The 12,926-nt window shown below is 27.5% G+C and overlaps 2 protein-coding genes across 2 annotated transcripts in view; one reads left to right on the forward strand and one right to left on the reverse strand.

The window, feature by feature from the left end:
* Positions 1-12,926, forward strand: part of LOC107437838 (uncharacterized) — a 327,128-nt gene that overhangs the window by 292,895 nt on the left and 21,307 nt on the right. The window lies entirely within an intron of this gene.
* Positions 9,359-12,624, reverse strand: LOC107437857 (E3 SUMO-protein ligase PIAS2). The gene has a single exon (XM_016049985.4). It carries the CDS (start codon positions 12,411-12,413, stop codon positions 10,569-10,571), a length of 1,845 nt encoding a protein of 614 aa, XP_015905471.1. The 5' UTR covers positions 12,414-12,624; the 3' UTR covers positions 9,359-10,568.

Here is a 12,926-nt window from a genome sequence, read left to right on the forward strand (position 1 = left end):
ATTAAATGAATTTTTCACCTTTAATGTATCATATTAATGCTTGCACTTTATTGACACAAAAAAATGCATTAATATAATTATTTTATCAGTTTCATAATTCTTTTCAATGAATAGCACGCAATTCTCAAAATAGGTAGGTAGGCATTTTATTTGCGTCGCACTAAAGCGGCACAATGGGCTATTGGCGATGGTCTGGGAAACATCCCTGAGGATGACCCGAAGACATGCCACCACAATTTTGATCCTCTGCAGAGGGGATGGCTCCTCTGCTTTGGTAGCTCGACGACCTGTGCGCAAAGTTGAGCACTTTGTGGTAGGTTGCCAAAAATAAGTAACTTTTCATAATTTTATTGCCACTACAGTAATACTGGTACTTAGTAATATGTGGTGGGTTCTTTTGAAAATTTTGAGGATTTCAAATATAATGTTGATTTTTTAATACAATATATACATTATGGGTGAAAGAAATTTGCAAATATAAACTTAATAAATAAAACTTTCATGCAAAAAAATTTTGCTTTTATTATTATTATCATTATTGCAAAATTAAAATGTATCATCAGAAACCTATTTTTCCTTCCTCTCCTTTTTTTCGAATTATATATATTTTTAGAATTACTATCATCCCAAAATGTAAATGTTTATAGAATTAGTATCATGCAAAAAAACACAGTGAGATTTCATTTTAACTTTAAAATTTTTACTAACATTTTAAGCACATCATTCATCGGTAAAAATTTTTATGAGAATATTTCATGACTAGTAAACTATATGAGCTGTAATTCCAATTCAAAAAAATCTGTAATTTTATCTGATGCCAGAACATAAAACAAAAATTCCTTTTTTTTTAACAAAAAAAACACTTTTTATCAACAAATATACTGTAAATACAAAAGGCAAAACACAACTAAAACACCACTTTTCCTTGTTAACAAATAAAACATCACATTCCACACAACAAGTATAAATTATGTCTCTGATTTATATTCAATAAAAGTAGCCTTTAATTTCAGAATTTTTTTCCCCACATGATATTAATTAGAAATTGTTAAAAGTAGGTTACAAATCTTGTGCGAATATACATATTTTTGCAAAACTTTATTCACTAATGAAAAAAGTTAGTTTAAACAACTTATTTAAAATACAAAAGAACACTAAAATTGTAAAGGAAAAACAGATCACTGTCAAAACAATTTGTTTAACAAATGACTGTAGAGTATAATTTATTGTAGTATTATAATTTTAACTTAAAACTTAACTATTTATTACAATATGTAGAAATGTGTGTATAAAATATTATATGGTGTATTACTATTTACTTTCCTAAGAGAGTGCTATTTCAATTGTTAAAAAAAATACTGTGAGTGTTCCTTTGGAATTAATTATGGTTACATTTCTTCAATGACATCCAGCTAAACAATTTTTTATCACCTACAATCTTATATGCTTTTTTGAAAATATATATTTCAATAAACAAAATAACCAAAAAAGATCATTTATTTATATATATTAATCTTAGTTTTTATTGTCAGCTGACTCTTCAATTTCACTTTTCTTTTTAGTAAAGTACTATGCCTTTATCTTAAAAAATAAATTTAAATTTAATGCTTATTATGTAATTATTTTTAAAAGAATGAAATGAAAATAAAATAGCTTACGTCATTATTTTGAAAATAAATTAATTGAAACTTTACTGAAGGAAAAATTTATAATATAGTTTAAATTCATTTACCTTTTCAATTAAAAGATTAATAATGTATAGATAATTGCTGAGATTATATTTAAATGAGTAAATTAAAATAATGCTTACGTATTCACTTTCTGGTAATACAGTAAAATAACTTTAAATAATATATTCATAAAAATCATTATATTATATAATATATTCATAATCATGAAAATCATTTAGTTATTAAAAACCAAGAACATAAAACATTATAAAAAATATACTCACAGAAAAGGGTAATGATTGTTTAACAAATAGTTTTATTTTCCATACAGAGTTCAATCAATATTGCAGATAAAAATGATCTATTGCTAATGAAGTGTTCATCCACAGCAGATAAATTGTTGATCCATTGCAGATAAAACATTTCTTAAGCATCTTTTATTGAAAAAAAAAATCAAAAACTCTCCACAATAAGGATATGAAAAATAAAATAGAATATCGAAATTACATGAATATGAAAAATAAAATAGATTATCAAAATTACATCAAGATTTGCAAAATGAACCAAGTAATCAGCAACAAACTGAAGCAAACTTTCAAAAAAAAATTATTTTTCTTTTCAATTATAAATTTAATTTAAAATTAAATCATAACAATTTCAGTGGGAAAACCAAGGTATTTGCTACATGCTATTGAAGTAAATTAATATACCACTGCACACGAATTTTATTATTTATTTAATATTAAATTTATTAAAAACATTACTGTGAAAGTTTTTTTTTCTCAATTCTAAGCAATCATCATAAAGAAATCAATTAACAAATGATCATCCCAGTTCATCCGTTCTAGATTTATAGTAAGAGTGAGAAACTTTGATCAACCAGAAAAAATGTTTAATACCCAATGTGTAAGATATCAAAAATTAAATACATTTTAAGTTTTACTCTTAACACATTGATAAAAACTTTCTTGCACATATTAATTTAGAATAAAGTATTAAAACAACAGTGCACCCACATAAATACTGAAGCAAAGTAATAAAAATAGTTTGGAAAAACAGGTTGTTTAACAAGCACTGGGGATTCTCAATCTTTTTAGCCATAATCTTTGTGATTCAATCATTTAAAATGATTAGTAAGTATTCATTTACATAAAAATTCACAAAATTAAAAGAAAAAAAACTTTAAATTAACAAAATCTTTAACATAAGTAGATTTGTGGGGCTGTAACCTATAAAATAATGTTATAAGAACAAGATAAAATTAAAAACATTCTAAACTTCTTTATATTTGCAATGCTTATACTACTGAAAGTTTCAGTTAACACTCGTTTCTTTGTTTTATAACAACTCAAACACCAAAAGCATTTCAAGATTAAAATGGAGAAACTTTTTGAAAAGCTTCTTAAGCAGTCCGAAAAATCACAACAGGTTTCTTCAGATTTGACCCACTTGAAAAAGCCCATCTTTATGCCAATTGAGCTTTTTTTCACATTTTATAATTTCCAATTAATTTTATTTGCCATTAATAAACCATATTGTTCCTTGAAATTATCAACTTATAATTTAACTTATAGTAACTTTCATACAAAATTATATGATATCTTATTTTTTCAAACAAAATTTAATATAAATGAACTGAATATGTGAAAAAAATAAAGTACTCGATTAAAAACACATATTTATATAATACAATACATTACTTATCTATAAAATTAATTTTGTGCAGTATGCATACATATTACACTTAATGCGTTATTTATTTAGATGGTGACCCTTCAGATCTTTAACAAACCCTTAAGGGTTTGTTAAAATATATATACATATTCATTCAATATTTTTAAATGAATATGATAATTTTAGACAAAGAATCTGAAATAAAGTTTTCGGTTAAAAAAAAATTCCGTAATGATTATTTTAAAATATTCGACAAAAATATCACCATTTTATTTTAAGATTTCTGTTACAACCTCTACCCGTTTCCATCTACTACACATTTTGCAAAAATATCTGTTTAAAGATTAAGTTCAGAATATTGAACCCATAATTGGCAGAAATCCATAATTTAGTTGAAAGCCAAAACATCTCATCTAATTACTCAATTATTCACTGCTTTTCTTATGGCAGCTGGACTCAGTTCAAATTGAGAATTCACTTAGGGATTGATAAATAGAAAACTTTCAGTGATATTTAAATCTTTCAATGAAATTAAATAAAAAGACACTTTCAGAAATTTGTAATTTTTAGTTTAATGAAATTGTCATAACACTTGAGAGAAGTTAAAATTTAATACATTTTAATGAGTACCGAATATTTATAATATTTAAAAAGTTATGAATCTTATTTTTGCTTGCTAATATTTTATTTCGTAAATTAATTAGAAAGATTAAAGATTTAGAAAGATTAAATTGTACACTGAACACAAAATGAAATGATTTATTAATGGAATGTGTACACGTATCAGAAATATTAGTTATTTAGGATATGCTCTTTTGTATATAATTATTAAATTAGCATTTCTGCACGTTCATTAAAATCTTAAAATATGTAATTGAATGCTTAGAAAACAATTATTTAAAATGTATTATCTTTTTAAACTCATTTCAGAAAATATAATAAAGATAAAAGTTGATAATTTTTTGTACATTATAAAAGTTATAAAGAATTCGTACATAGAAAAATACAAATGAACATACCATATGCTACAAAAAGATATGTGCATTTCATTTCATGAATGTATACAATCCATTCATATAAGTTATGTGTTGATACAGAATTAAAAATTAATCACATACCATGCTTTACATCTGCAATTATTACGTGGGTCATTATACATTTAGGAGGAAGAAAAGTGACTGAAATAATTACTCTCATAATTATTTCTTTTATTAATCTCTTTGGTAATAATAAAGCAAAATTGTTTCAGTATATATTTTATCTTATTTTAATATTTAGTTGATATAAGTATGCATGTAAAATAAATTTGAAAAACTCTCTTATCTCAAAGCGAAATTGGGTCTTTTCAGGAAATAAACCCACTTATTCCCAGGCAAAATTGAAAATTACTAATGTGGGCTGGGTTTTTTTTTTTTTTTTTTTTAAAGAAGAAGGAAAAAAAACGGATTTTTTGAACCCTGCTTTAAGGGGAGCCACCACAACACACATTTGGGTTATAACGCTCTGTTTATTTATCACTCACATAAAAATTTTTAAAAAAAATTTCAAATTTTATTGCTTAAAATAAAATAAAAAATTTCACAAATGAGTAATTACAAAAATCTGAACATACTTATGTACTAAGCTATTCTAAATTCATGTAAAAACAATTGAAACTTGTGAAAAATTATTTCAATATTCATCATCGTTATTAATAAAAAACAAGATTAAAATATAACATGCCCACTTCGATCAATTCTAATCCTTAGAAGAGGAAATTGATCAATCAAAAATGAACTAGTAGAGCATCATTTTTAAGATGCATTTTTGAGTAAAAAAATATTTAAACTTTCATTTTATATATTTCTGTTTTATCTATAATTTACAACACTATAAATTGTTTCTAATGCAAAGCATTTATTATGTTCAAAATAAGTCAAGGAAAGATGAGGCTAAAAACAGGTGAGGGATTTCTAAGTGACCGACTCTTATCGAAAATTGTTTAGATTGCGCCATTTAAGACTAATATTTTCATCACAAATAAATTTATCTCTTAAACCTAATTATTAAATAAATCTTCCTTAATAACTAATGCAATTTATCAAACATAAATATATCTTTTACAAAATCTAACTTTTTCAAAGGTTTTATAAAAATTATGTATAAAAATAATTCATTAAACTGATAGCTTCATCAAAGTTGATTGTTAAATTTAATTTACATTATAAGCTGGAAATTAATTACAATAATGTGAAAATAAACTCTTTCCAATTAAAATTTTGATAGTCATAACTAAATTAATACACAATATAAATAAATACCAATGAAACACAATATAACATTGCTCTCAAAAGATGCTGAAAATCTCAAGATGAAATACTGTTCTCAATAACTGTCAAGAAACTCAGCATAACATAGCAACCATTAGCTGCTGAATAGCTCAATGCAACACTTATTAGGAAATACATTAACTGTCATTTAACTTAACATAAACATAATACTCTTCATAAAGCCAATGACAAATTTAACAACTATTTATTTTGAATGAAAGGCAAAATTTCTGTTTAAATACAAGTTTGCAATTAACATTATCAAGGATTTTATTGAATTATTTAGTGATTAGTATGCAAAAGTGTGTAAAATCTTTACATCAAAATATGCATACTATAAGCATATCAACTTGTTTTGTTTAATTTTTAAAAATTGTATATAATTTTTAAAAGTTGTATAATATTGTATATAATTTAGCATTAGTACTACTACCACCTTTCTGCTTTGAAATGGCACTATCTGCTTGGCAAGTTGCAATTAAAAAAAAATTTAATGGAATAGTGCTTTTTTTTGAGAGAGAGAGAGAAATTTTGTTAATTTCTCTGATGTACAAGTGCCTTTCTGTTGTTTCCATCCTTAAAAACATGCTTCTTTAAGCAAAGAAAAATTAGCAGTATGTTGGTTGGTGCTCCTAAATAGATACAGTGCACTCCCGATTATCCGGGTTAATCATTGGGACAGGTCACACGGACAATCGAAAAACACGGATAATCCGAAAACTCCTTTTATTAAAGAAAATTTCAATATCAGTACAAAAAATATAAAAATTACTGACACTTGCATGCATAGCATCAAACTAGGAATTTTCCTTATTAAAAAATGTGTAATGCGTCTTCGCCATATATCGATACACATATTTTACGAGCCGCAGTAATGGCTCCGTAATCAAATCCTGCCATATAATCTAATAAAGTTTCCACAGAGCAGCAGAATGAGAAATTGTATTTCATTCATTTACTACATCTTCTGCATCAGTTACTATCATCACTATTTGATTTAACAACATAACGATGTCTTCATCAGTCAAATACTGGAAGCCAGGCTCACATGCATCGCTTTGAAACCAATCTTCTAAATTTTCTTCATCAAGAATTTCGAAACCTTAGATTTCTTTTGCTTGTCCGAGAATACTGTTATCATATTTTTCTTGAACATCTGAAGAGGATTGTTTATCAAGCGGTATGATCTTTCTCCAAGATCGTGATAACGTAGATGAGTTTACCTTTGAGCATGCTGCTGATATTCCATATACTGCAATCCAATAACGAATATTGCTTCCAAAAATTTGGTAGTGTTATAACTTTTTATATTTTCTGTGTGACTCCGGAATGAGCACGGATAATCCGCACACGGATAATCGAGAGTGCACTGTAACTACATTAAATAATCAATCAATAATTCAATCTCTTGATCAAATGCTACACAACACTTCTGCTATACCTTAAAAAATTATTTAGGATGAATTAATAAAAATTATAGATCTTTATACTTGATACCACTGTAAAGACAGAGCAAATTTTGGGTGTTTACGTATTTCAGATTATGTATCCAGTACGTACTGTCTTATTCCTCATTAACTTATATTTTGCATACCTATAATTGCGACTTTCAAAAACTAACTATGCAATGCCCACTAATTTGTTATATACTTGTAAAATATTCCTTAAAAAAAATAACAGACCTAATTCCACGAGCACTTCAAAAAAATATTAGGTTTGATTTAATAGTTAATAATTGTTTACACACACACACTCGTAAAGACTAAAAGGAAATAAAATTTACAAAAATGAATCACTATACAAATTTGATAGCATAACTTGAGGACGGGAGTTTTTGAAGAGTCTGTTTTCTAAAGATTTTGTAAAAAATATTTTCAAGGGTTGGAGAATATTAAAAGCCAAAAGGCAAATTTCCGTGAAAATAAATCAATATAATAAATTTGGTACCATTATGAATAAGAATTTTTGTAAAGATGTAAAGAATTCAGTTTGGTAAAGGGAACATCATTGAACCTCTAATCAAAATGGACCAAAGATGCTGAAGTCATGATAATCATAAATGTCTATCGGTTTTAACATGGAAGTGGACAAGACATGGCTTAAAAGTGTGGTAAAAGGTATAGGCAGATTAGTAGCATTTCAAAATCATATTACATTAAATGAAAAGATATCAATATTGCATTTAAATCATTTGGCTTGAGCTTAGTTAGATTTTTTTCAGACTGTGTGGCATAAAATGACTATTTTAAGAATTACCTTAATTTTTAACAATTTGAGCTACTGCCAATAAATACTCTCCAGACCACAAATCCTCATGCATCTAAATACTTCAACAGAGATAATTCATCCAGTTTGAAAACTTTGTAAGCATCATCCAAATTTCTTTAGTGTGAAAATAACTTCTGCCCTAGTGATTTTAACTTAAATTTAAAAAAAGAAAACAGAACATAATATGAGCCCTAGTCTGTCTGTAACAGTCCCTATTTTAAATCTGTAGCAAATGTTATTTTTATTTACTTATTTGAAATAAAAAAATTTAGACGGCACTAACAAAGTTCTGCAACCGAACAACTCTCTCTTATAAAAGACGTAACTGAACTCAGCCCAACAACGAGTGTCTACAAGTACAGGACGCAGAACTTCACTCTCTAGTTAGCTATTATCAATCAAGTTTATCATCAATTCCTAACTCAGTTTCATCTTGAATTCAACTTTATACGCTTAGATTAGAGTGCCACAGTAAAGTGAAGTGTTTTGATGTAAGGCTACAGCATTTTTCCTTCATTTAGAACAAAAATAATGACATCCCTTTTTCACTTATGAAACCATAACTTCTAAAATCATTGAAAACTTAAGATCTTATTTTATTTGACATTGTTATTGCCGTAATACACATTGTTTTGATTTCCTAATTTTTATTTTCTTTTATAATTTTGGTCACCAAAAAAATTCTGCCTTTGCTGAAATTTTATAAAAAGAGTGCAACCAGAAAAACTATTTATTAAACTATTATTAACCATTTTATATAATTTTTTTTCAAATTTTAGAAAAGTATTATGACAATAAACATTAATAGAAATTATGCTTTATTAAAATTCTTTAAATTAAATCTAGTTTGAGCACAAAAGCAATAATGAACTACCTTTTTTAATTTGCTAAAGCATTTTTTTTTTTTGTGCTGCGTCTTTTAATTATAATAGCAACAAAAGAAAATAATAATAACGAAAGAAAATACATAAATAAATACCAGTTGATAAAAATTAAATTTAAAAAAGCAACTTTTATGCTTTGCTAATAAATAAGTGTAGATTTAAATTTGACACAAAGATGTAATAAGTACTATTTGTGATTATTTCAAGCAAAAAAAATTATAATTTTAAAAACAGAATATTATTTTTTATTTATTGAATTCCAGGAAGGTGAAAATTCACTCTCATGACCATTTAGACCAACTCTCAATATATGTTCTTTTGGGAAAAACAGATAAAAAGTGGTTATTTATACTGTAAATAAAAATCAGCATAACTTTTTAAATGCAATTATAGTTATGATTGCTGACTCGAATTTATATACCTTTTTTTTTCAATAGCTTATTAAAAATTAACCTACTTTGCACACTGTATGGTAAAAATAATATATTGGCAAAATCATAATAATATGTCGAAGAAAAATAACAACAAATGGAATTTTAAATAAAATTACTAGTTAACTCTTTTTACAATTTATTTTTGTTTTATTAATTTTCTACAGTCATTTAAGCTGTTAAATTAAAATCTATAAATCATGTGAAATTCAACACTCATAATTTAATACAGATAAATTTATAAGAGTTCAAAGTAATAAAAAAAGAAATAAAAAATTAAAATACTATATCTTTTCATATATACTAATGAATTTGTCATTCACATTAAAAGTGACATTAATGAATGCCTAAATCTCATCATAAGATTTAGGCTTGAACAATCAAACAAACAAATAAATTATGTACATTCAGCAAATTATAAAATAATTAGTTTTTCTTTGGTAATCTCCAAGGATATTAAACAATAACTACTTAATCAAATGTAACTCAGAACTTCTGGAATGCTTTAAAAAATTATTTAGAATAAATTAATAAGATTGAATATACAACTCGAATTACATGATATCTCGACATCTGGATTACTCTTGATCGTTTTATGGCTTAATATTTCTTGTGGTTTATATAATAACATATCTACAGTTATTTTACAACCATATTTATCTTAATAGAACTGGCATAAAGCTTTTTTTAGAAACAAAATGTACAAAATTTAGAAACATATAAATGTTGAACATACTAAATTTTTGTTAAAAAGTCCAAGTTCATATTTTATGAATACAAAGTTCTGTGCTAATAAAAAGGGAAAGACAATCAGCAAATAAAATTGCAATATTTATAACGAATACAGTTGCCAAAAGAAGGCGAACAAATTACATGGTGTTTTTAATACTCAAATTATTGTACCACGTTTACCAAGAAAGACATAATAGATATATAGTAGTTTTAAACCTAATAAATTAATTACTGTAGTACCTATTAAGTTGATACTAATTATTGTAGTAGTGTTTAACTTCACGCCAGCTTTCTATTTGCTCTCCCTTTAAATATTTTTGTTCTTAAAATTAAGGAAAATCAAGAGTAAATCTTTACAAAATCAAACGAGTATTAAGAACATCCAAATCATATTGTATTATAACATTTAAATAATATACCTTGACATTTTTCTAGGGTACTTAAAGCACCATGTTGAACTTAAAGAGTTCGATCAATTAAAATAAAACATAGAAGTTTGTGTATGATTAAATGTTGCCAAACAACATACAGAACTAATACTTTAAGCCTCTGCAAAGCACCTAGAGTATTTTTTTAAAAAAAATCTGTAATGAACACCAATTAATCTAATGAAATGACATCAGGTGTACTATGTACTCGATCACTGTCTTTTCCTTTATCTAGTTCTCCTTCAGGAGTATTCAACAATGAGAAAAAGTCAAAGTTATTGTAAGCAGACTGATTCTCGTTAGTCTCGATTTGGTCATTATATGAACTGTATGGATTATCGAGATAAGGGATAATTGGGTATTGTGGAGTACTCAAGCCAGAACTAGTAGATGAGGTAGATGGTACTGATGAATCTGGCAAGATACATAAAGGATCGTAGGTGTCACTCATAATATTTGATACTGCTAAAGATTCTGGATATGGACTAAGGCGATTGGTGGACGTTGGGATGTACGAATTAGAAGTGGTCACAGGAGTGTCTGGTGATAAAAATATTAGAGGAGGTGTGGCTGATTTTGGTGTTGCTGGTGTTTGTAAGTCTTTAGTAGTCTCTTTAGAAAGAGATTTATTCCATGCTTCCTCTTCACTGTCATTGTCTGATAGATCAACGATTTCTACAGATTTTGTTTTCTTTTTCGCACCGCTCTCTTCAGAAGCTTTTGGAGTTTCTTTGACCTCTTTCTTTGGCATTATTGGAGTCCAAGAGCCATCTTCATTAAATTGCACTTCAGTTACCTCTGGTGACACTCTAGAAGAAATGTCCATAAATAATCCATCTAGAACCAACGTTTTAAAGAGTGCTGATTTGTCGCACACCGGACAAATCCACTTTGGTTTTTTCTCATTCATCTGAATGTACAGTGATGCGTCGAAACACTGGATATGGGTGCAGGTCGTAGCACGACAAGGTAACTCCATTTTAATTTTACCGAGAGGACATAACAACGATCCACGCAGGCTTGTTGTAGCTATTTCACAATCCTGCCCTTCCTGCAGTTTTTCGCGAATCATCGCAGTTGTATATTCAGCATTCCTAATACCAGCGCTTTTTAAGCGATACAATAAAGTACTAGATGTGAGTTGTTTGGCAACGTATATACCAAAAACATACGATCTCCCATAGGTAAAAGACCACGAAATAGTAATCATATTCGTAATTGAAGGTGCAAGTTTTGAAAGCGCAGTTATATTAACTGGCTTGCTAGGGCGTTTTGGTTCTACACCAGGTCTGTTTGTTGGTATTGGATTGGGTAATGGCACGAGCTTTCCATTGACTTTAACACAAATGCTTGGAGGAAAGTTATCTTCTTGTTCAGTAGCAGACTCTGATAGACAAAAGCGAAGTAAAATTTGACAGTCATAATTACCACTTGCATTACGAGACAATGCAATATCATTGGCTTGTTGCGATGTTAATGTAAAATAAAAAGTAGTTTCTTGATACCGATCATTTGTAGAGTTCACAAGGTTAGAAGGTTTCTGAATTTCATACAGTACATCAAAAAATGGCAAATCTTTGAACTTAACATCAACATATGAAGAATAATGTGGAATAGAGTTAGAACTGGAGAGAGGCGGTGGTGGTATGTATGATTTTGCCACTGGGTAACCAGTACTAGGATGTTGGCTTACTGGTGGTCTAACATTCGTGTTATAATGGTTGGGGTAACTACTATTGACGTGACTGTCGTAGTGATGAGGGGGCCGATCACTATGAGGCCTTTCGAGCATGTCATAATTACTGGGTCTAGCAACTAGTTGGTTATTATATCTGCGATTGTGAAGCTCTTGAATTTTATGTTGCACAGCAGAAGATTTTAATTTTAGTAAATCCAAAGCACGACTCTGTAATTCCTGTTTCTTTCCACTTTTATTTCGCCCAGCAAATGAAAGCAAAACCACCAAGTCACTAACTCTAAAGTTCAGTATCATCGTCCGAAGCTCGGCCTCTGACATTGTACACGTTACGAACAAAAAACACAGAATAGACTTGAAACTAGATACAATTGACACACAGGAAAAACATCAAATGAACCACTAAAATCACAAAGTTTTACATTTTTAAGATAATTTTGAATACTTATTAAATAAGAGTTTACGCGAATAAAACTGTTTACACGAAAGCGAAACATAAACAAACATTAAATAGAAACTTACAAGTCAACTCGCCACTAGAGGCGCTGCAAATTCAAATTTCAAAAATAAAAAAATAATATTCATATTTTAATAAAAATATTGAAATTAAATAAAAACTATTATTTAGATAGTTTTTGATTGCAGATAGTTTTAAATAATCAAATGTTTAGTACGTAACTCTGACATAGGCAACCGCCTAAAACTCTACAAAATATCATTTCCTTATGAAACTACATTATAAGTTAAAAATTATTTGAATTGTAAGTGTATAAATATTTAAAATAAGGTTTTATCTCACATTTAGAAAATATTTGTTTTAAAACATGAAATAAA

This window comes from Parasteatoda tepidariorum, chromosome 4 (genome assembly GCF_043381705.1).
Source record: "Parasteatoda tepidariorum isolate YZ-2023 chromosome 4, CAS_Ptep_4.0, whole genome shotgun sequence".
NCBI classification, from domain to species: Eukaryota; Metazoa; Arthropoda; class Arachnida; order Araneae; family Theridiidae; genus Parasteatoda; species Parasteatoda tepidariorum.